The sequence below is a fragment of the Eurypyga helias genome, unplaced genomic scaffold (assembly GCF_000690775.1).
Source record: "Eurypyga helias isolate BGI_N326 unplaced genomic scaffold, ASM69077v1 scaffold19248, whole genome shotgun sequence".
Lineage (NCBI taxonomy): Eukaryota > Metazoa > Chordata > Aves > Eurypygiformes > Eurypygidae > Eurypyga > Eurypyga helias.
In genome coordinates, this window is record NW_010269107.1 from 1 (window position 1) to 25123 (window position 25123).

The 25123-nt window shown below is 45.1% G+C and overlaps 1 protein-coding gene across 1 annotated transcript in view; it reads left to right on the plus strand.

Annotated features, from left to right (window-relative positions):
• Positions 1 to 41: 41 nt before the first annotated feature.
• Positions 42 to 25123, plus strand: part of LOC104514340 (lethal(3)malignant brain tumor-like protein 4) — a 47691-nt gene continuing 22609 nt past the window's right edge. The window contains 8 exon segments of the mRNA XM_010157992.1: positions 42 to 96; positions 18330 to 18438; positions 19040 to 19148; positions 20556 to 20613; positions 21666 to 21751; positions 23018 to 23122; positions 23761 to 23896; positions 24403 to 24494. Of these exon segments, the coding sequence (XP_010156294.1) occupies positions 42 to 96; positions 18330 to 18438; positions 19040 to 19148; positions 20556 to 20613; positions 21666 to 21751; positions 23018 to 23122; positions 23761 to 23896; positions 24403 to 24494 (750 nt within the window).

Consider the following 25123-nt stretch of genomic DNA (forward strand, 5'->3'; position numbering starts at 1 on the left):
GGCCCGGCCCGGCCCGTCTCCGTCCCCGCGTCTGAGGCGAAATGGCGCTTCTGGAGTGCGGAGCAGCCCCCGCGTCTCGTCACAGCTCGACCCCCGGTATGGACGGGCCCCTCTCTGGGGCGTCTCCTCCCCTCGGGGCTTCCCCTCAGTTTAAAGCTCCCACTTGTGTGGGTAAAGTGTATTTTAAAGCACTGCCAAGGGGAAAGTCCGCTGAAAGCTCAGCTCAAGACGCGCTCGGAAGAGGCGGTCAAGTTGTTCACGGGCCACGGAGCAAAATTATAACATTTACAGTTTATGACGTGGGTTTTTTTGTCTGTTTCTGATGCGTCCATAAAAGGTTGAAAAAATCAGGGTTATCCAGCCCTGGTCCCAATGCCAGCAAAACCCCCTCAGGAGTGTGAAAAGTCAAAAACTTTAAAAAATGCATAAATCCAGCGCAGTAGGAATAGACCTTGGAGATTTATCCAAGACCTGAAAGATTCTAAGTTTGAAAAACAGATTTTTTTTACATGAGGGGAAGAAAACCTCATCCAGGGTTCTGGCAGGGAATGCAGAGGTGAGACCTGGCGATCCCAAGGTGGTATGAGGAGAGGGAAGGCCAGTGCCAGGTAAAGAGAGGGATAAATAGAATGTTTGAAACGTATGGACCAGTGCTCCGGGCAAAGATCCCTGTGGGACAATCTTAGTGATGTCAGGAAGAAGGGGATTAGGGCAGTTTTATTACCGCAAGGAGTTGGATTAGGTTTTTAGTCTGAAAACATTTACTCTAATTTATCCAGTGTCTCCCAAATAAGTTTAAAAAGGAAACAAAACCATACCCCCGTTGGACTGGAATTGGGGAAGAGCTCTGATATTTTGTGCCAAATGGTGTAAGATATCTCTGGTGTCTTCCGGGTGTAATAAAACAGAGGTAAAAGGAGGGAAAACGGATAATTGATGCTGCAGACTCTTCTTGCCGCGCAGCAATTAACAACAGGCTGACGCGGTCTCGTTAGCGTCAGAGTTTTGCCTCCCCGCTCGTGTCCCATCTATTTAGATTATGTATTTTTGAGGGTGGTTACAGTCTTTTCCTCAGTATTTCTACCTGGCGGTGTAAGATATGTAATAATAATTAGTGAGAGCCCCCAGGGTAATTTTCTGGATTGTAGTCTTATAAAGTAATTACAGATGCAATTAAAACGGAGGACGTTTTCAGCCTCCGCGCTCTAGTTTTGGCCTACAATTGATTGCACCGTACCTGGCAAATCCTCCCCCGGGGACTGAAGGCGTGTGAAATGAACTGCGATTCGTGGTGAGTTACAGAGGTGGGAACGGGCCTGAATTTGAGCGGCACGGCTGCTGGGCCGATTGCGCAGGGCCAGCTACGTTTTTCTTGGCCAGAGTTAATTTTTCTTACCTTTGTGGGTTTTGTTGCCGTCATAAGAAAGGTGCGGTAGGGTGAGGGGTTACCAACAGATGCGCTCTGCGGATGACTCCTGACCGACTGGCTTCTCGTGGCCCAAGGGTGTGTTTTCTTTGCCTCAGCCACGCTGTTTGCACTTTCTACCACCAAGTCTGTATTTGCTGGAATTTTAAGGTTGTGTCAGGTGCACGGGGCTTTAGACTGATCATCAAGTAGCATACAGAATTTAAAACAGTACCTGCAATTCCACTTTATAATGGTTGGCTTAAAATTGTGTTGTTTTATCTGCAGGAGAAGGTCTGGCTCTCCCTTCTCTCATTTCTCTCTTCTTTAGCCTAAACACCTCTAGGTACGATGATATATTCCATTGGGATATATTCCATTGGCTGGGGGTATGTGAATTTGAGGGTAAAGCCTCAGCGCAACCCCCTGCTGCCTTTCCATATGAATGCTGGTGTGTTTTAAGGGGTGAGAAGGCTGTAAGCCTGACTCTGGGGGATGGGTAATGGGATCAGATCCTCCCAGGGTGGATGGGTGCCATGGATGAAGGTATGGAGTGCCACCTCTTCAGCCTTCCCGTGCCAGTCCATGCCTCACCTCTGCACAGGAATGGGTTTTGGAGGCCCAGGTCCTGTTAGCAGAATTTCAGTGTCAGGAAAATATATTTAAACTGCATCAAACCCAGGCAGAACCCCAGCAGCAGTTACTCTGGACCTTTGTAGCCTTTCTGTGGAGTAACAAGGTGGCTCCTGCATTGCAGTGGCAGTTGTTCCTCCCCAAACACCATTCCCTCTCTCCCATAGTTTACAATTTTTAATCTGTTTCAGCCTTTTCTCAAGCCCTCCAGCAGTGAGTTGACTTGAGGCAGAGGAGAGGGAAGAAGCCCAGTGGGTTGAAAAACTAGATCACAGGCTGAGGGGATAAATGACCAAATGTTTAGTTGGTAATGAAGGTTGGCAGCTGACAACTCCACCACACGTGGCATCAATTAGCAGCTGGAGCAAACAGAGATCCGACCAAACCCCGGCCTCCCTAATTAGTAGCACTAACTGTGCTCTGCAGGTGAGGTGCCTGCAGATGTGCTTTGCTAAATTTGGTAGATTACTTTCCAGAGGATCATTCAACTTATTTGCAATACTTTACCTCCAAGGGGTGGATGTTTTATTACTCACTTCAGCATCTTTTGGCTCATCTCTTGTTTGTTTTGTTTTTAATTTCTCATTGAATCCAGCCAAATGATGGGATAAAAGCCTGGTAGATCTAAGCAGACAGAGGTAGAAGCTGTATTCATGAACCACACAGGATTTGTTTTGATAACCCTATTTATGCTGTGGCTTTTAAACCAAACAAAATACCTGATTTAAGAAAGAAGCCTGAACATAAGCAGCAGCAGAGTTCATTCTTGACTGGTGCGAGGCAGATCAAAGCTTCCCGGCGTGTTGCTGTTGGGCTGGCGGCAGAGCGGTGCGGAGCTGAGGTCCCGATGGCACGTCAGATGATCCCTGGCATGGAAATACACAGCGCTGTTGGGCGTCGTGTGGCGTCTGTCTCTGTGCAATGGGGTTGGTGGAGACAGCGGTTTTGGATGCCTTGCGGGGGTGTCTCCCAACCTGCATCAGAATGGCTTTTGATACAGTATGCATGTGACCTTTTCTCTTTTCATGTGGTTTGTTGTTTGGTTTTTTGGTCTGTTTTCTCGTATTTGGCGCTTTATGGTGTTCCCAGAAGCTGGAACAAGAATGGTGAAATGTTGGAGCAGGGAGAAAATAGCTGCAGTGAATTTACAGGGTGAGCTACAGTAGTTCCAGCCTTCGCCTCCCTTGTTAATGCTGAACTCCCGTGTCGTGGCTCTGGGAAGCTGCTTTCTCCCCTGTGCTGTGTTCAGAGGGTGTCTTTGTGGCTAGAGAAGGATGGCAGAATGGCACGGGACCCAGATCCTGGGCTTCATCCTCTCTGCTCCCATGCACAGGAGCCTGGGCTCTGGTTTCCTCATTGGTGCTGAAGCTACATCCCCTTCGGGGGCAGAATATATTTATGTTTGGCATAACGCAGCTGCTCGTTTTCAAACGAGACAACATCGGGCTGGATGACTGAAGGTTTGGTTTTGGGGTTTTTTTAATAAATACACAGGGAAAAGGTCAGTCCCACAAAGGTGTATTTTTAAGATTTATGTATGTCAAACAGTGCAAGGCCCTTACCTGCTGCGCAGCCCCTTTCGTTATCATTCACCTGTATGGAAATTGGGTGCAGATTTCCATACTTCAGCGGGTCACCCTCGGCTTCGGAAGGAATTGCATCTGAAATGCCTGGAGAGGGTCTACAGCTGCCCGTGCTCACTCAGTCGAGAGAGGCAGGGTTGGGAACGGTGCAGGGCTGTTGGAAAAAAGCAGCATCTCGGCTCTGGTTTGTGACTCTTGCTGTACTAAAGCTGATACCGGGATATCACAGCCCATGGTATCATTTGGTTATCCTTGTTTTATAAATCAATGGAGGTTTATAAATCACATGTGGAAAATGATGGGACTCCAGTGTGGATTGTGGGTGAGGGGTTTTTCTCCTTTTTTCTTCTTTATTAAAGAGTTAGCTGGAAATTTGGCTTGTAACTTGAAAAGTTGGGCGACACAGACGAAGTAAAGAAAGTGTGGGGTTCATGGCACTTGCACTCAGTGAAGCTCCAAGCGTGCACGAGTTCCTTTAGGACAGGAATCAGACAGGACTGAGCCTATACTTACACTCTGTTATTGTTGGATCAATAACAGCAATGTTGCTCACAAAATTTGCACGTTTTCTTCCCCCGCTCCCCTTTCATGACTGTGATATCCGTCCATCTGGACTTGCTGAAACTTCTGATGGGAAGGGAGGGATGGAAAACAGCTTATGTGTGTGTGCAAGCTGTGCTTTCTTCATATTACCTAAAAAAGTGCTTCTGTGGGTTTGCGTTGAATTAATTCCCTGACTAAACATGTCACTTTTCAGACTCAGATGATTTTCTAATAAGATTCATTTTTGGTCTAACCTTTCCTGCAACAGGGACAGCAATATTTTTGCAATTTCTCATTGTATTTAACACAAAGAAGGCATGTGATGCTTAATGGAAAGAAGTTTGGATGTTTTTATAAGGCCATCTGTGCCAGATTTTACTTAAATTCCTTCATTCTGTAGTAATGCTAAATCTGAAGATAACAATTTGACTGCACACTCTACCAAGCTATTTAGAAAACAAATACCAGACGAAAAATCTGTTTTGCAGTTTTTGTTGCACAGTTATGTACACAGAATATGGCCACTCCGGCTGGTTCTGCCTCTTGACTTCAGCATCAAATACATCTGCTGCTGAAGCCTACGCTTACTTGTGTTTTTTAAGCTTGCTTCATCAATTCTGTGCTCGTTCATCCTTTCAAAATACTTGACATGCGTTACTCAACATGGAACAAATGCTCTTGGTGTCAGCATGACACATGAAAAACTTGTGCAGTAGGTACTGGGAGTTCTGGGGTTTAAGACTAGTCCCCTTAACACCAGTCATTTGGAGTTGGGATAACCAACCTTAATTATTCCCCGGGAAGTTATGAGCATTCCGAGAAGTGCAGCCTAATAATGTGGCTTCAGAACAGAAGCAAATAACTAGTACAGGGATTTGACATCCCCTTGAAAGGTCGGTCTGGGTGCCCACATCCAATATGCAGCCAGAAATGTCATAAATGTTGGAGGACAACAAAATGTGTAATAATGGCGTGCTTCTCTTTACTGTTTTCATTAACTACTGCTGCTTTAAGAGCTTGTTTTATTGCAAAATTTATTCTTTGTGTCTTAGTTAAACGTGTAAGTGGTGTGACTGAACTCTGTTTTCCATTAGAAGAATCATATTTTCCCCCAGCACTGCAATTTTTATGTTGTCACAAAATTGACTTTATCTTGAATCACAAACCTTCCAGCTTCCTTACAGGTCATTAAGTTGGGAGTGAAAATAGTTCTGATTACAAGTGATGGAAAGTATTTGTACCTTGCATCCTTTGTTGTAGACATCGGATCGGGTTTGGGAATGGCAGGAGTTCCAGCATCTCGCTGGGGAGTGCTTTGGGTCGCTGCTGCGGAGCTGCTTCTGAACGCGGTGCTTTCTGTGGTGTGGCACCGGCTGACGTTCACTGGTGTGTGTGAGTGCCACAGTGGTTATAACGTGGTCCCAGAGGCAGGGATTAGCGGCGTGACGGTCTCAGGCCTCGAGGAGACGTCCTTGTGTCTCCTGGCTGAGCCCATTGAGCGTGAGGTTTGCCCAGGGCTTTGTCAGGGGCCGGAGTCACCGTTCTTCGCATGCAGGAGGAGATGAAGAGCTGGGGAGAAGCAGCTCAGCACCAAACGCTTTTATTAAAGCTCTAAAAATGAAGGTAAGATGTGCTTCTGTTCCTCGCTTTCTGTGAACGAACAGAAAGCGTAAACTCTGTGGACATGAAGCAGGTTTTATACCTTCTTTTGCGTCCCTCCCCTTCTATTTGGTCTAGGTCGAAATGCTCTCCAGCACAGCGCTGCCTTGTTCAGCTCCAGCAGCAGGAGGGACAGGAGAAAGGCTGCTTCCTTGCTGGCTTCACGATGCCACGTAGCTCTGAAGAGAAAGGTAGCAAAGCACATCCTATCATACGTGGGAAAGTTAGACCAGCAGTCAGGCAGCACGCTCTCAGCCTTTGCACACTGACTTGCCAAGCTCCTGCTTCCCACCGTGCTCCGTGGGGAGAGCTGGCTGGCCTGTCAGCTGGGTAGGGCATGGGTTTGGGTGTAAAACCAGTGCTTTGCAGAATGTGCATTCACGTAGCCAGCTGCCACAGCCTCTGCAGGCGCTTTTTCTTTCGACAGCTGAAATAAATACGTGCGTGTGTGTGTACTTTTGACACAGCTGTGTCAAGAAACCAAGATTTAGCAGCTTACAAACTATGATGCTGATTTGGGCATAATACTAGGATCAGCTGCTGGGCTTAGAGGGAACTCACAATATTGCTGTCTGATCTTACAAACTGATGTAGGTCGCATTGCCACGGTGCCTGTTTATTTGTCTCCCAGCACAACACCACCTAAGCGTAATCCATACATTGGCGTGCAGAGTAACCTTGGAAGGGCTGTATTGTATAAATGGACATGGCAGACTCCCGAAAGCCAGAGTAGTTCCATCTTACAGACAAAAATCCTTTGCTTCTCCTCTGTTCCACCCACACTGTAAGCCCAAGGCATCCCTCTCCTTTCCTAGACCATTTTCCCCCTCTGAGCTTTCAGAGTGATATTTTCCTTGTTGTGTAGTTACAATTTTTCTCTTTTCCTGAGATCCAAAAATTAGTGGGAAGTACAGTGGGTAGAGCCTGGGATTCCTTAGTTCTGAATTTTTCTTTCTTTTTTTTTTTTTCCCTTCACTGACATAGATGGTGAAAGCACTTAAGTCGTCTTCACGCCGTTAAATGCTTGCCGGTGGCTGCTAATGCTTTCTCGCCAGACGCTGGTACGGTCCCACTGCAGGCTCTGGAAGTTCATTTCAGTCCCTGACTGATGAGGTTCCTGGAGGTGAGGCTGATTTTTTTGGTAATGGTATTAGTTCAGCCTTGCGAAATATTACTTGCCCGAGGTGCTCAGTAGGTTTTGATGGGTAAGTGAAGTACCATCAGTCATCCTCATAGCAAAGGACAGGCAAATAATTTTCGTGTCTGAACTGGGAAGTGTTCACAGCAGTTCCTGAGACCAGGTTGGCTTTGCCCTGTGAGAAGTCGTGAATTGGTTTTGTTTGTTTCTGTTTAAATGGCAGCCCAGCTCTCCACTAACATCACAGGAGTGACTGGCAGCTCCAGCGCGTTGGGTGTCAGACGCTGCTGCCAGCTCTTACGAGGAAGTGGAGGTGCATGGGGCTCTGAACGCCAGCCCGCTTGGAGCGCGTGTATATTATGCTGCGTTAAATGACCAGCTTTGCTAGGTGTCCCGTTCAGTTTTGGGGAAGAAAGGTGATTTGTAGGTCATTTATTCCCAGAACAGCACAGTATCAGATGGTTTCCTTGATGCTGGCTGCTTCTCAAATGGAATTTTGTCTCCTGGTACATGGAAGCTTAGCCAGAAGGGCTGTGGGCTTCAGTATTGTTACCTGATTTACAGTCTTGGGGGTTATCACACCGTGTATTTCTCACATTTACCCTCAAAGACACCGGAATCCTCATGTCATTGGAAATCAATCTGGCTGCATCGGAAATGGGATTTCTGTTCAAATGTTTCTCTTCCGTTAGGTCTGATGGTGTACAGAAAAATAGAGTGAACCCCCAGTCACCCATTTAGCCTTCACACTTTTGTTTATATCAACTTACCCCTTTTTTCTTTCTTCGTTCTCCTAACTAAGGCCAGATGGATGTTAAAAGCCAGAGCTGCTTTTTGGCAGTAAAGATGCCGTTTCCCAAAGCTGCGCTGTGGTTCTGTGGCAGAAACGAGATCAAAACCTGGGTGGTTCTGACCTCCTCTGCCTATGGATTCCCTCTCTAAAAACACAGCCCAGAGGTCTGGGTGGTGGCATACTAATTATTACCGTTCTCTCTGCCAGCATGGTTGTCATTTATCATTCCATAAATCAGAATCTGCGACTTGGGACTAAATGACTTACCTTCGTTTTGCTGTGTCTTCGTTTGCATTCATGTTTCTGGGTCTTAAAAAGTTGAAGATGAAAAGCAGTCACAAATAGGGACAAATGGGGAACATTGGTGCTTCACTACAGCTCCTCAAAATGTTTCAAGTTAGTTTCTGCTGTCTTTTTAATTGCACAGTTTGCTTCCTTTTATTGGGCTATCTTGGTTTTTATTGTAGATTTTACTGATAAGGAGCATAATAAGAAAAGTAATTTCTTTATTATATTTTTCTAGGGGTTTTACTAGATTTGTAAAAGATAGAGATTAAAAAGGTCCGTTATTATCTCAGGTCTTTTCTGGTTAGTACAAGATAATTTTCTACATTGTGATTTTTGACAGTTTTCCTGGCCTGCTTTTGAATAAATTCTGCAACTTAATTACTTCTGGCCAAGTATCTTCCAAATGAACCCCTGAGGGAGCTCTGTAAATAGCCTTGGTGTTCGGGCTTCTTTAATTTTAAAGCCTGGAAGCAAAGAACACCATCTAAGAATGATGGGTTTGCCGGTGCTGAAAGGGGCATCCTCGCACGGGCTACGAACCCGCGTTGGCGGCTGCAGCAGGGCTGCCGGCGCGGCCAGGCCGGCTCCGGGCGGCCATGTGTAAGAGGCCCCGCCCACCTGCGGGGGTACACGTGTGAATGCGGGCGTGTGCGTAGTCATGGACACCGTCTGGAACCTTCCGGGTGTCCTGCGCCTGCCGATCCGTTAGAAAACCGTTAGAAGCGGAGTCGCTTTCAGCAGTGCGGCAGCAACTTTGCGTCGCTCCCGCTTTCGGCTTCCTGACGGCTCGTGACTGGCCTGTACGCCGGTAATCTTCGCAGTTACTCAGGATTGCAGGTAGCAGAATTGGTATTTGGAGGAAAAGAAGCAAGAGCTCCCTCTACAGGGGAGTCGATTGCCACTGCAGTTTACAGAGGTCAGTCCTGCTTTTGACCCATTTAAGGTAGTCATGAAGGGTTGTGAGGCTTATATTAGAGGTACAGGAATACTCAAATGACATGTATTATCCTACTTCAGATCGGTGAAGTAGGATATTAATTAAATGTCACCTTTGGCTGAATTAAACTTACACTCTCCACCTGTAGGTAGAAAGCCTAGTATGTCAGAGGCTTCAGATCAAGAGTGGAGTTTACCTGCCCTAATTTAAGCACGCAGCAGTTAAAAATCCACCCTGGCCATGTATCTGAAGGCACTTCCTAGTGCTCAGAGGATCTGCCAAAGGCAGATCAAGCACGTGGGCCTTGGGTGGTGCTGCTCCTGCTTCGAGTTCACAGCTCAGAGTGACTTTGCTGAACTCCAGCGTTCAGATGTCAGAGCAAAGACCCCCATGGCGGGCAGTTTTGACCTATTCCCATAGGAATGCAGTTAGACCTGACAGATGGGCCATGATTTTTAAAACTTATCAGTGGTTTGGCTCACACTGGAAAAATTAGTGGAGCTGTCAGGTCAAGGGAAGGTTGTGAATATTTTTTTTAACTTTAAGCAAGTACGTTCATAGATTGAAAAGTTCAAGGTTGCATTTAAAGGGCAGGAGAGTACAGTTAATTTATGGTCAGTGTTTGTTTAGCATATACCACTGGAGTAGTTGAGTGATTGGATATGGGGAGCCCATACAGCAGCATGGCTTTTAGCCGAGTCTTCCAATGAAGACCATTAGTTTATTTGGGACGTGAAAGCTATACGTGGAGCTTAAGCATTTTAAGAGCTTTATAGCTTTGCCAGCGTAGAGGCTTGGCACTGCAGCAGTACAGAGGGACGTGCAACAGCCGTGAGATGCTGCTGCTCCCCTCCATACTGCGCAGACTTGTCACTTGTATGCCCAGACTCGTACACTATGCACACCAGTGTATTTGTGTTTCTATAATTTTAAATCCCGGTACTCCTAATATTGTCACGGGCAAAATCCAAGTTTTACATTTTTCCCCACTTTTTGAAACTAGTGAAACCCCTTCATGAAATTTAAGCAACAGGCCTGTTTATTTTATGCCTCTTTTTTTTCACTTTGTTTTGTTTTCACACCCTAGTTTTCTTTCTTAAAATAAAATAAAGAGCTCAGAGACTAAGCAGAAAGATGGAACAGAATGTCTCGATGGAGATCAACAGCGTCACGCCAACAGACCACATTACATTGAATGCCTTAGAGTGGAAAGATGGCATTGCTACCCTGCCTGGTAGCAACTTAAAAGTAAGACACCAAGGAACACGAGTGGGCACCGTGCGTTTGGTAGCGCAGAGTATTTGCAGTATATTCTGTAGTTTGCAGAGCTGTGCAGAGAAAACACTCTTTTCAACAGCTGGGCTGGGGTTACTGAGAAAGTGGTGAAATTTTAGCAATGTATCTGGTGATACTCCTGCTCCTCTTCTAATTTCTTGCTCAATTGATTTCCAGAGGCAGGAAGTATTTTAAATAATTGTTTTCTGCCGGTAGAAGTTATGGGCCTGATCTTCCTCATTCTCAGTCATGTCCATACAACATAATCTGGCGAGAAATCCCGTTCATTTCAGCCCAGCATGAGAAAGACATTTTCTCTGAAAGACGGGTTGAGTCTTTACGTTCTTTTCACATCAGTGAGGTTTTTTTGCAGCTTTTGACAGTTGTCTATATCTTGTATATTGATGATAGTGACAAATACAGCTCTTGTGTGAATCAGAACCATGATCTGATGGTCGCAAATGTAGTGTGCTGTGTGAGAGGAGGGTGAGTGTCTGTGGACTGTTTCCCAAATTACCTCCAACTGTTATTTCAGTTCGATTGCGCTTCTGATGGCTGAAAACAAATACATAAAATTGCCCTCAAGGCTGCAAGTTCTAAATCTCGGGGGAGGAGCGGGGGAATAAATTTCAAGTGAAATAAAAGCATATACCTATATGAAATTTATATAGGTATATGGTATAGGTATATGCTTTATGAAATAAAAGCATATACCTATACCATATACCTATATAAATTTCAAGTGAAATAAAAGAGAGTTGAAGGGATTTGAGAGCTTTGAAAAATCAGATTGTTGGTACTGCATCAGGCATTCAGAACCAGTCCCCTCACCTTGTGGAAGTGTTGCCAGTCTTCCCTGCCTCCTCTCCTCCTCCTCCCTCCGTGCAGAAATGTCTTCTGCATGGGCTGCCCGGCCTTGCTCAGGCCATGAGGAAAATGCTTCTGCCAGCAAATGTGGAGAGAAGGTGGATGAATTGGCATGCTCGGAGTGGTTTGAGATCAGTGGTTTACACTCCCATAAAACTGACATGGAATTGGGTCCCCTGGCTTTCTAGGAGGTCCTTGGGTGATTATTTTGCAGTGGTCTCTTTTGCCCTATATTTAATCAAGACATTATACTTCTTAAAGACCTTAGCAGTGTATTGCCACAGGTTTTCTCTTAACCAGCAGTAGAGTTCCTTTGCAGAAACAGCTTCACTGTTATTGATTCCTCATAATGGTCACCAAAGCACCACTTTACGTGTTAGACTGGAAGACACTAAAAAATACTGTATTAGTCTGTATTAGATGACCAGGTGTAAAAGCAGTGGGTACCACAGGTAGTGAGTCTGGTAGAAATGCTGGGCAGGAACATGAGCACTGGCTGCTCAGGAAGCCACTTCATTCTTAAGATGCCAGAACTATTTTTTTATTTCCTGCAGAAATGCCAAACACCTCTTTATTTTTGTGCTATTGCTGTTTAATCTTTTTCCCCTCTCTTCCTGCTATATTCCACATCTTGCGTGCACAGTGTTTCCTTAATTCCTTTAAAAAAAAATATCAGGAAGCACAGATTGTTTCTGGAGGGTTTGTGTGGATTTCACATTAGCAAACAGGCTCTGTTGAAGCCCTTTGTGTAAAGGACGGTGCAGTCCTGATAGTAGCACAGTTATCCATTTCCAGAACGTAGGAATGAGGGATATAGCCTTGAAGAGTCTTGGGATGAAGCTGGAGGCTGCCCCCACGGATCAGCCAGCCCTCAGCATCAGATCAGAGACTGTTAATAAAAATGCTCGATGTTTTTGTAACACAAATTTATGTTTTCTGGGGCCTGGGCAGTTTGTGTGGCTGCAGGTACGCCATCAAATTATTAAAGGAAGAAGTAACAGTCTGCTGTCTTCACTGCTTTGGGCTGAATCAGACCTGTTAATTTGTATGCAGGCGTGTCTCTGCCCCAGAGACTAATCTGCTAATACAAAATGACATTGGCACCCTTCTCTACCTCCAGCTGCGAGCTCTGCTTTGCGCTTGCTCTGCTGCCTAATGGCACGTAGAGGTCTGGAGATGCTCCTTCCACTGACCTTCTGCTCATGATGCTGAGCTGTCCTTATCAGCCATAGCAAGGAATCCTTGGGATCTGCACCGTGGTGCTACTCCTCTTCGGGTGTTTGAGGAAAGGGAGAAGTTTCTTCTCGAAACTGGATGGTCTCCTGCAGGAAACAGTTCGCTTAGAATTACCATTTCTTTGAAATGGGTTGTTTCTGTTCATGCTGAAATAAAAAATGATGCTCTGTCTCTTCAGGGCCGCAGAGGAAGAAGTGAGGTTTTAAGAAGCAAGTGCAGCATCTTTGAAGCTTTAAGAAATACAGGCTTCAGATAAAAAGGAGGGAAGAGGGGGAAGAATATTTGGAATAAGGCTTTGATAAGGTGCTGGAGGCAGGATCCCGAACTCAGGAAGCATGCAGGAGTAGAGGCAGAACAGTGCATCTCAATGCGATGAGGAGCCCTGCTTTCAGTGCAGCAAAGGCTTTTAAAGTGGGTTTAGCAGGTTTGAGCAAAGGGCGGATGGCTAAGAAAAGCTGTCAGACTAATGAAGTGCCATGAATAAAAGCTTTGGAGCAGAGCCTGCAAATGCAGCCCACCTTTGACTCGTCTCATTCTGGAGTTCGGTAGGTCTGTATTGCAGACAGTAAGGAACACCAAGGAGGGAGTAATCTTTAGAGCTGTTTGCTCATCAGGAAAGTGGGTGCTTACCTTTTCTTTTTTTTTTCATTTTTTTTCTTTTTTGGTTGTTGTTGGTGCTGGGTTGCCTTTGCAGATGGGGACTGATAAAAGATGCATATTGACACTATTTAGCTAACTTTAATAATTTGATCCGGACCAGTGAAATGTTCCTTCAAGGCCTAAGAAATTCCTTCATCCGAAGTCTGCCACGTTTTGTTCCTTTTCCATAGCTACCCCATGGTGTGAGTGTTTCGCCGGGTGTCTGGAGGGGTTTTCTTGTTCTGCATCGGAATTTACTCTGGGCCTGTGCTAGGACAGGCCGTGTGTGTGCAGGGCTGGAAGGAGGTGCTGTGTTGGAGCAGAGGATGGGTTCGCTAACGGGACCTCCGTGGGAGGGTCACCCACCCCAGCAGCTGATGGAGGGTTTCTTAAGTGTCAAAACTTGGGAGCCAGGACTGGGAGCTTGCACACTGTGGCTCCTGGTTGCTTTGGACTTCAGGCTCTCCCCTCTGCCTTTGGGTCAGGGGGACTGCTGTGCCTTGAACTAGTAAGTGGTAGTGTGCAAGAAGGAGCTTATCAGAGGTAGAAAGGTTAGTTACTTGTGTGTCTCTGGTTCACCAGTATTGCCTCTGCCTCTCCCCGCATTCCTCTGCTCCTCTGGGAAGTTCATTCCCCACCAGACTCTCCTTGAAGAAGGGTTGAGAACCGCTTGGCCTCTTGCAGCTCCAGGTGTTCACTGCCCTTACGCAGTCCTGGCTGTCACTGTGCCCTGAGGTCTCTAAAGCCCAGCCAGCACCAGCTGGAGGGTCTGTTGGACAAATTCTTCACTGGAATGTGACCTTTCCGTCAACAGCTGGGTGATTCATGCTTGCACTGAGGTTTGGGGGAGCTTGCTGTATGTCAGAAGTGCAGTAAACGTGATGGTGCTTTATTGGATGAATGCGGTGCTTTGTTGGATGAATGCGAACCATCAGAGCAGGGTTTTGAGTGAAACTGCATTTCTGAGGGTATTTACTGTGATGTGTTTGTCAGACGTCTGGGTTTTCTAAGGTGGGCACATCCGAAGCAGGTAGAATTAACGTTGCTTTCCTTCCCTGACCACAAAATGCATCGTTGGGTTTTTTGGGGGGCCCATTGGTGGCATTTTGAGTTGTGTTGGATGTTTCTAACTGTTATTGTTACTTAGATTTAACATACATACAGCCATTTCTTTTTGCCCCTTACCTAGTTGCTCCTCAGGGAATCCTATATCCCTTCCTGTCCCCCTTCCTAGTCCTTCTACTGCTACTTATTCACTTGCTTTTTCTGTTACTTGCAGTTTCGTGTAAATGAGTTTGGACAGCTAGAAATCATTACTGAAGTAGAAACAGAAGTCGCAATAGATCTTTCAGTCTCAGCGGTAAATGCCAGGCCGACCACATTGGCTCCTGCAGCTATCGATGCTTCCGCTGCCTCTAGCACTAATTTGGAAGGTGAGCTTTTTGCTATGGAAATGAATACACAGTTTCTGAAAAAGCTTCTAGAAGCACGTCTGGCTGAAATGCTTGTGTCAGTAGCATGGTGCTCTGTGGCACAGCATGTGGAGTGAGTCACTGACATTTGGAGTATTTTAGGAGTATTTCGAGTGAATGTAATTGCTGCGTAGTCATAACAGTACCTGGTGCAGGCATTATGCTAGCCTTGGTGGAAGGTAAGTGTGGTTATATAAACAATCTGGGCTAGGTTTGTCGATCAGACATCCCTCTCACACAGAGTTCTAACTTACATTCTGTGCTGTCTTTAGCTGGTGATTCTGGGAAGCCGGAGCCCCCGCTTTCCAGGGTAGTGGATCAGCAATGACATCAATGTTTCTCAACACCAGTGACTTACTTATTATGACAGCAATTAAGTCTGCATCTCTATTAAACCAAACTGCCTGGTTTGGGGCCTTGATACCAGAGTGGTCTGATCATATATGCCTTATTAAACACTCCTAGCCTCTACAACAGTGATTGAACCCAGTGGGCAGCATCTCAGCTCCATGCTAACTCCTGAACCATTGCTTGGGCAATGGGAAGCCAAGCTTGGGCAATGGGAATTCCAAGCTTTTGCTTGGGAAGGCACTAGGTGCCCTAGGCCGGGAGTGCTGCGGAGCTGTGCTGGAGATGCATGTGGTTGAGTTGCAGGACCTGGCACTGTTTGATTTACTAGTATAGCTGTGCCTCAGCTGACTGCTCTTGGGGTCGATGAGAGCTTCCAGCGTGATTCCTGCCCCTGGTTGCGTGCATTACACAGTGCGGAGCATGAATGGATGGCACAGTGCAGTGCTGTGCATTCCTGTCTCAGGATGAATCCCCAGTGGTGTTAGTTATCTTCACAAGAACATCCTTGAGAGTCTTCTCTAACCAAGCTTGTGCCAAGAGATATGCCATTAGCCATAGGAGTTCTGAGGTTTCCAAGGCTACAGTCATTGAAATTAGGGAAAAAAAGAGTTTTAACAGGATAGTACAAGCGTGTTACTGGACATGCACATCAGTGTAGTGTACAAGGAGTATCTCAGTTCTTTGCAGAGCTGTTCTTACCCTCTTTATCCAGAAATCAGTAGCTCAGAACACAGTGTTTGTGTTAACCTCTGAGCTCTTTCATTCTGGACGGCTCAGTAGGTTAAGCTGGCCAGCCTCACTTACTCCGGTAAATCACTAGTTTCCTTTGATTAAATTATTCACTGTTTCTGTAGAGCTCCCTCGGATGTGTGCCCGAGGGTCTTCCAGAGAGTGCTAATGGAGCGCAGTGCTGAGGAGTGAGTGACGAAAAGCTCTCATCTCAAGAGTACCATTAGCCACCCAGCGTAAGCTCATCTTTTAAAGATGCTGTGGTTAAACGCGGCAGCGTGTGGTTGTGGCACAGGGAGCCCTTGATAGGTTTGCCTGACGCCTTGTACCAAACCAGATCTTCTTCTGAGGTGGTGGCAGGAGACTTGAGAATTGGCTTGGGACAGAGGGACACCCAGGGAGAGCAGCTGGAGCCTGTTCAGCGTCTCACTGCCCTCCACCAGTGCTTCCTGGTGCTGTAATGGAAAGGATGTTAACTCGTTGTGTAAGACTGCTAGTGCTGCTGGATCCCTCGTCAAGGCAGGGCTACCTCACTGAAGTCATACGTCCCTACGGCGGGAATTTCTCCTTTGAGGAGAGAGCGATCCCTCCTCACGTTGCCTGAATGGACAGGTGTCTGCCAGTTGGCTTTTCTCCAGGATTTTGGTGGAACTATGTCTGGTTTGGGTAGGAAGGCTTTGTGCCTGTCTTCCCTGCTGGCTTTTCTCATCTCGAATTTCATTGTTAGCTCTGCAGATTCACTTACACTTAGAGGCATTTGCTTATGCTCCTGCTGATGTTGGGTCATTCTGCTTGTCTGTGCGAGCCGCAGAGATAATCCATCAGGCGAAGAACCGGCTCTTGCGTGGACAGCTCAGCACTAAGAATTTTTCACAGCCTTTTAGTCCAAGCGTATTCCATAGATCAGCGTGACTTCTAATTGAGCAGAGCTCTTCAGGCGCTCTGGGTTCTTGCAAGTTTTCCCTGTTCTGTCTTTCCCCTGCCTGGAATCATTGGTCCCCAACAGCACAGGCAGAGGCTGTAAGTTGTGATAGGAGCAGGCGTGCGTACAGGCTCTGCGTGGGCAGCCTATCTGCCCACTTCCAGCCAGGACTGACTGACATCCCTATTGGTCTTCGGGGAGCAGTCAAATAGAAATGAAAAATGTCAGTCATCTTAGCAGAATGAGAACAAGTGCTGCTGAGGAGGCTATGAAACTGGTTTGAAACAAAAAGCCAAGTGACTCGTATCTCAGCATTCTGGATTGTGTGATGTGGTTTTTTTCTTTTTTAAAGTGTTTAATGATGCATTTAAAATGGATTGATCAAACCAGTGCACACGAATGGTGCCGCTAAATGCAGAGTAGGGATGATACAGCAGCCCCCGTGCACAATTCATGTGTCAGTTTACTTGAATCACAGAATCATGGAATGGTTTGGGTTGGAAGGGACCTTAAAGCCCACCCAGTCCCACCCCCTGCCATGGGCAGGGACACCTTCCACTAGACCAGGTTGCTCCAAGCCTCATCCAGCCTGGCCTTGGACACTTCCAGGGATGGGGCATCCACAGCTTCTCTGGGCAACCTGTCCCAGTGCCTCCCCACCCTCTCTGTGAAGAACTTCTTCCTGATACCTAATCTAAACCTCCCCACTTTCCATTTAATCTCGTTACCCCGTGTCTTGTCACTCCCTGCACTTGTAAAAAGTCCCCCCCAGCTTCCTTATAGCCCCTTCAGGTACTGAAAGGTGCTATAAGGCCTCCCTGGAGCCTTCTCTTCTCCAGGCTGAACAAGCCCAACCCTCCCAGCCTTTCATCGGGATGGTGTAGAGGCCTGGTGTAGGACCACTGCGGTTGTGTTTTGTTAAATTAATCAAATTAACATAAATTAATTTTCACTAGGAAGAACTCACATCATTGGAGAAAGTAAACATAAATTATGTATTAGAGTTATTTCTTACATTTTCATGCTTTCATTCAGATGAAAGATTGAGATACATGCCTTGCCAGATATAGAAATAATTGTTTCTATTCTCCCATCAATAATGTGCTAATTTTAGAGGCTGGCTATGAAGGATTTTCATGTGTATGAAGTATATATAAAGCTGAAGTTTTTTAAGTTAACCAACTGCATTAAATGTATCCTAGTGATAGGACAAGGGGTAATGGGGATAAATTGAAATCAGGGAGGTTTAGGTTAGATATCAGGAAGAAATTCTTCACGTAGAGGGTGGGGAGGCACTGGGACAGGTTGCCCAGAGAAGCTGTGGATGCCCCATCCCTGGCTGTCTTCAAGGCCAGGCTGGATGAGGCTTAGAGCAACCTGGTCTAGTGGAAGGTGTCCCTGCCCATGGCAGGGGGTTGGAACTAGATGATCTTTAAGGTCCCTTCCCACCAAAACCATTCTATGATTCTATGATTCTGTGATTCTATCCAGACAAGATGGGCTTGTTTGACATTTGTCTTTCAAGTAGAGGGTTACTTGGAATAAAGAAATAGAAAAAGATTTGTAACTTGGTCCTGGTTATAGCCTTGAGATTATATCCTTCTTTATCACTTTTAGAGGGGGCAGGTTTTCTCCAAAATTAAAATATTCTAGATAAAAGGTTTTGTCCTTAATGAGGTGGTACACACTTTCTGTCTGCCAGTGCACAGGTAGTAATTACTTCCCTCACAATGGGATACTGGGGGTCATTAATGAAAGTTTGGAAAAGACTTGGACAGAGTTTATTGCATGAAAGGTGTTTAAAAAGAGAAAGTTCTAGCATTTTAATCTAATAGTTGTGCTTTTCCTTGCTTCTACAGTGCCCAGAGACAGCGTGCCCTGCTCCAATTTCCAAACCTGTGAGCAAATGGATTGCGTTGAGAATGGAAAGTTCTGTACTCAGACGGACGCCCAGCAGCACAAGGACAAGTAAAGAAACCCCAGATCCTGCCTGTTCTGTGTTTAAAAATGCTTAAAGAGAACACTGTGTTAGAGAAAAGTGGTGCTGTGAGTAGAATGAAATCCTCAGAGCAAGCGTTCATGTGGCACGGCTGAGGCACTGCGCGGCTCTGACGATGACTTTCCTGATACCCTTGAGGCTCTCAGGCCCGACAGAGGAAAGCTCCTCTCTGGGCCTCTGTCCTCATTTCTTTTCCCAGCCTAAGGAAATGCTGGTTGTGTGCTTGCTGCCTCAGTCCCCCATCCTGCTACAAGCAAGGATGATAACTTTCTCTAGAGTTGTAAAAGGCAGAATGAAAAGCCCTCTCGGGCTGCTCAGGGGCCGAAAGCTGTGCCAGTATGTTGGAGTGCTTTTAAACAATGCATATCTGGCCAGTCCTGCAAACACTTCTTTGTGTGCTCAGCCCAGGCACCCTCATTCTTCTTAAGAGGTACAGAGACACTGGGAATACTGCAGGAGTGTTGTTGCACTTTTAATTTGATTTTGTTTTCGATTTTGGATGTTTAGTGGTACCGGAGACATTCCAGATGGTTACACAGACAGGGCTGATAGTAGAAATCTGAATACCAGCAATGGCTGGCAGGTGAATGAGGCTGACCGCGTTGCCAGACGTCTCCACAGAAAGAGAAAACATCTTCCGGATTTTGAGTATGGCGATGGAAATGCTGATAAGGATGAGGTAAATGAGGCTGCATGTATTTTCTCTAAAGAGAACTGTGAAGAGTAGGGACCGTCCTGTGTCTCAGGTTTCCCTGTGTAGTGCAAACCGAGCTGGGGGAGGTGGTCCTGTGCCATGAAAGGGTCTGGGTCTGATCCTGATTTGCATCGGGAAGGAGAATATCTGCTCTGAACTCTGAGGAGTCTTGTGGGTGAACAGCTCATGGGAAGTCAAAGTCAAGATTTCAGACTGTAACTGTATGGGTGTAGTTACAGCCCCGAGCACCAAGTGTATTTCATGGTAATAAAGCCACGAACTACAGTCGAGTACTATTATGGGATAGTAGGATTAGTGTCAAACGGCAGAGTTGGATTGCTTTTGATTATGTGTACACTTAACTACACGACTGGAAAGCTGTGGGAGTGGCAGGTGACCAGTGGTACCTCAGTGCTGCCCTGATCTTTTCCACTGAGCATCTTCCTCCCTTTAGGGGCCCTTCTTTGTGTAAGCCTGCACTCCGCTGCCGTGTGCGTAGCCTCTCAGGCCTGGACCGTTTTAATTATATTCACGTGCTGCACCCGCTTTCGTGGTGCAGAGGCGCTGGGGGAGGTGGTCATTGGCAACACAAGCTGAAACTTTGGGTGTCGTGAACAGTTTAACTCATCTGGTGGCTCAGCTGTTCTCTGTGTTGTGCGAGGTGTTTTCAAGTACGTTTGTTTGCAGAAGTACTTGCATTCTGTCTCTTCCCCCTTCTCCTCCTCCTTGGTTGCCCCTGTCTCTTCTGGGGCATGTTTGGCAGGCAGCTTTGCGTTTCAGATTTTGCCCTTTTTGGTTTGCTTTGAGAATTGGCAACCCTGGGTGAGTTAACAAGAGTTTGAAAAGCACATATAAGGAATGGGAACGGCAGCTGGGCTCGGAGCATGGCACGGCCAGACCACGTTTTCTGGGGTGTTCATCTGTGACAGTAGTTACTTGAAGCTTCTGCTCCCTTCAGAGCTTCATAAATGATTTTTCTTTTCTGTATCCATTCCCTGGCATAGATGGACATAAGAACCTCTGAAAGGAAGAGGAAAATGGAGCATTACCATAAGGTTGCTTATGAAAGCAGAACTCCTGCATTGCAGAAAGCAAATCCTGTGTGTTGTAATGGAGCTTTTGGGCCCGTGCTGCTCTTCAGTAGCCATATTTAAATGAACTTTAGTAGCATATATTAAACAATTTGTAAAGCACTTTGGGATGCTGCAGGATCAAAGTTATATATGTAACATACCTTCTGATGTTCTCGCAGGGTTATTCAAAAGAAAGTAATGCTAGTGAATACTCCTGGTAGTTACATGTCACATCCTTATTGTACCTGCATTGTGAGATGATCAAAGAGAAAGGAAAAAACGATATTGCTAAACTTTTTTTTAACATATCTGTGTCTAGGAGAAGAATAAATCAAATAATATGAAAAGCCGCAGAAACACTAAACCAATAATCCAAGGTGAGCTAAGCTCATAGTCTTTTTTCTTTAATGTTTATAGATTTTTTTTTTTACTAGCTATTATAGAGTGAATAATAGTAAACAGAAGAGAAAAGGACAGTAGAGCTGATTTCACATTCAGAATAGCTTATGAGGTACATAACCCTTTTACCACAGGCAGGCTTCTGAAATGTATTAGCCAGGCTATACTAGATTTGCCTGCATGGTGGGCACATCATAGAGGGTCTAGAAGGAGACAGCCTGACCCAAAGCTCACTGAAGCCAGTAAGAATCTTTTTTCCATTGACTTTGGAGAGCTTCATAGCCACAGACTACAAATGCTAAGTAGAAAATAAGCTGTAAGCACCATGTGATTGATTATAGACTTGGGGTTAAATGTATTATATACCTTAAAAGCCTGTGTAAACTGGGGAGAGGTTTGACTACGCATTTGTAACGTCATGTTCTGTATGTATGCCTGTGGTCCTACTGGAACAATCCAAGCACCTGCCCAAGTTGTTGTTTCCATCATCTGTGTGCTGGTAGCTGCCTCTCTAGTAGATGCAGCACGGTATTAGCAGTTACAAATATATGTGTGTATTTATGTATACAGAATATTGTGAAGGGAACAAAATTCTCTTGTTTTCTCATTTGTTTTGCTTTAGGTTTACTTTGGCTGCAATTATATGCCTGTTTGTGCTGTCTTTTAGTTTATATCTAACCCCTTATTCCTCTGTGAAGTATCGGGAGAAGGAATTATTTCCACAATTTAAAGTTATCATATCTTATCCAAACTTTACAGTGGCAGCTTTCCACGGGCAGCTTGCCAGCAATCTGGGTGCCACAATTAATTTGACCTGTGGTATAATAAATTGGTTTTTAATGAGAAACAAGCACAGTTTTCCTCCTGCCAAAATTTATACCTTTCCTCAAAAGTTGGGTAACACTGCCTCCTTGGGGGTGCGACAGCAAAACAGCGTTGGGAAGTACGTGGGAGGAGAAAGAGAAGAGAGGGTGGAGCGGGAGGCATCTGTGAGAAATACTCATTTTTTTCTTTGTTTTTGATTGCTTAGTTCTTCCTGGAAAGAAGGTATGGAACTGGGTTACCTACTTAGAAGAGGAACGGATGCCAGCTGCTCCCCTAAAACTGTTCAGAGAGGTTGGCATCTTTTTCAGCTCTCTTGCTATGTTTTTCTCAGGCAACATCACAGAATTACTAACTCAGTGGAGGTAGGACTGGAGACTACCCTCGAGCCAGCAGTTATGTTTATGAGTTGTTTCACTGCAAGCAGGCAGTAAAACCCCCACATGTTTGTTTCTAGCCCTGAAGCACTGTGGAAACAAGCATCTGCCCTGTGAGTCTCATCCCAAACCAGGGTGTAAAAAACGCGGGTTGAATCTCTCTCAGAAATAAACAATGACTGCTTCCATCTGCTTTGGGATGCTCGGAAATAAGTAAATGGGCTGTTAGGCAATCTCCAAGTAATGGTGGGGAGGGACAGCTTAATGTTTTTCATATGTCCTGTGCTTCGTCTGTGGTTGTCCGACACCCCTTCCAGCCTTCCTCTGTAGAAAACTGCAAGTCAGTCAGCTCTGTGCCTGTTGTAGGTTGTCCCAGTGAGAAGTGACTGTTAGGAGGGAGGGTTGAAGCTGTGTTCATTCCTCTTCTGATGCACTGAGGGTGGAGAGGACGAGTTTAGCCTTGGTGAAGCTGCTTCTGCACTCCAGTGCACCAGCCCAAATTAAAAATTCCACTCTAAAAAGCCAAGGTCTGTTGGCACCTTAGAGAGAGAGATGAGGAGTCATCAGGTACCTGCAGCGGACGCAATAAGCCACTTGCAATTCCAGTTCAAATTTCTTCTTAAGCCTTTAACTATACTTCAAAAGTTTAATTTGGATTAAGACTGCAAAGAAATAAAACCCACAAACGTTTTCTGGAATGGCTGTGTAAATGGGCTCCGGGCCAGACATGTTTCGTCCCTCTTACGTTTGAAGGTAAGAAGTTACCTTTTGGGAAAGTCTGGACTGCTGGCCCTGTGCTGACAGGGGTGAAATGGGTTTAACTTTCTCGGCTCTGTGTTTCTGCCAGCCCTCCTACTTTGGGCTGTGAAGGGGATTATTTCATGTTTGAATTGAGCTCATTTCTGCATCTGCTGAAAGATTTGTTAGTAGCTAATTGCAACAGGCTCGTAGTTCAGTGTTTTTGAGAGATTAATTAGAATAACAAGTAAATCTGAAATGTGGTGATCATGCCATTATTGATCTCCATACCTGCGTCTGTCTATTAAAGCAGCAATCATGTAGTCATAGAATTTTCTTCACTGAGTTAAAAATTTGAAGCCTTGAGTATATCTGATGACTGCTCTAAAATAGATGTTGTCTTTAGAAATTAAAACAAGTGTTTCCTTCTTCCCGTCCCTCACAGTATCAATCATTCCCACAAGGCGGAAATGGATTTTCAGTTGGACTGAAACTGGAAGGGCTGGATCCTGAACACCCCTCTCGATTTTGTGTTCTCACAGTGGCTGAGGTAGTTGCTTTTCCTCTCTTTGATTCCAAAAGTCCCAGGTACATTTAGGATTTTTTCCAATAAGACATAAGAATAATAGTAACTCAGTTATCTAAGGGTTAGAAGGAATTCAAGGTGACAATGAAGAAATAGTGTTACGTGGTTAAGCATCTCTACCTGACCATGTCCTGCTGTCAGAGTTTTGCTATTGTAACTCACAGTAGAAAACCTCTTAATTGCAAGTAACAAATAAATATGGAAAAGAACACTGCCCTAAGACTTAGTAAATATAAGAAAACCAGAATGCATTTATACTTCTTCTCTTCTGTGAAATTTGTGTTGATCTGTTATAGACATAAATGTTCCTCTGCTGCATTCGTACTCCAGGTATTGCCATGCAGGAATACGTGTGTGAGCGTGGAATAGGCCAGGGAAGTTAACACTTACCAGTTTTATTTTCAGCTTTCTGAAGTGAGGAAAGAGGAGCATGGAAACTGGGAGATATAAGTGAGGAAAAAGGAAACTAGACTTCTGAGAAATAAATGAAATCTTACATTTACTTTTGTCTGTAAATCCAGATGCAGAAGGAGAGTTTGATTGGTGCTTTTCTGTAGCTTCTTTATAACCTTTTATGATAACCAGAGCTCCCCTCATTACAGGTAAAAGGGTACAGAGTGCGATTACACTTCGATGGTTATCCAGAGTGCTATGACTTCTGGGTTAATGCTGATTCCTCAGACATCTATCCTGTTGGCTGGTGTGAAAGTACAAGTCGTAAGCTGCTCCCTCCTAAAGGTATGAAAAAAAAAAAATAGAATGGTGTGCAAGGAACCATAAATTCTACTAAGAACTAGTTGTCCTGGCTCTGCATGTTTCATTTTTAGTATGATTTCATTTTGCAACTCAATCCAAGTGACTTGAAGGGAAGAGGTGTAACTAAGAGAGTGACTCACAAAAGGACAGAACAGCTTCCTTTTGACATTCCCAGAGATTGACGCTGTCAGTCAAATTAGAAACTATTTATTAGAAACTGTTTATGAGCTGAGCGTATAAAGCATGGAATCTCTTTGGGTTGCGTTCCTGCATTCAATTTCCTAGAAACATTTGAAGGTTGAGATTAATGATTGGAAATTATACTGAAAAAGAGAGAGATGTTTGAGCTGAAGTGGATAACCCCTGAAGATTGTAGAAGGGCAGTTATCATGCAGAGTTTGTATTCTTCCCAGGTGATTTCCATTTCTGAAAAACCAATCTGAATGTAATGGGCCTCTGCAAAAATATCTTTTTCTCCCTCTTTCTAGGTTTAAAGGAGACAGAATTTAATTGGACTTCCTATTTGAAGAATTGCAATGCTCAAGTAGCTCCAAAAAGCCTTTTTAAGACCCTCAGAACTGTAAGTGGTGATACTGAATGCGAGATGTTTCAAATAGGTCTGATGCTAAGTGAGTTTTGACCAGAATATTTACCTGTTTTTAATATGCTCACGTCAGAGGTACAACCATGGTACAGTCAGATGGCAGCTATTTCTTGCTGTGATTTATTTTTAAGATGGGAAACTAGTACAATTTTTCTTCCTTCCCACAGTCACTGGCTTTCCAGAGGGAGGATTTGTATTTCCCTTCCTCCTTAATACTGGAGGAAAAGATTTACTCTTCCATTTATTAAATATATTACAACGGTCTGTTTTGCTGTGTCCCTACAGTCAAGATATTTGTGTCACTTTCCTCTAATTTAATCATTTCCAAAATAATTTCTGGTTTCCAGCAGCATACTCATGTGTGCCATGGGATTCATTATAAGGCTGTGGATCTTGAGCATTTTTCATCCTTCACCCACTGTTGCTTTCCTTTTGGTCGTTAGTCTCAGTTCCTCTGTAACACTCACTCCCATTTCCTGTCACTCAGATGACACAATGACCACGCTCTGGTGGATTTGACGCTGCAGGTCGACAGAGCATTGACTTCAGTCGGATCAGGGCCTGACTGTGCAGCTCTGCTCTGCTCCGACTGAGTCACCTCTTTT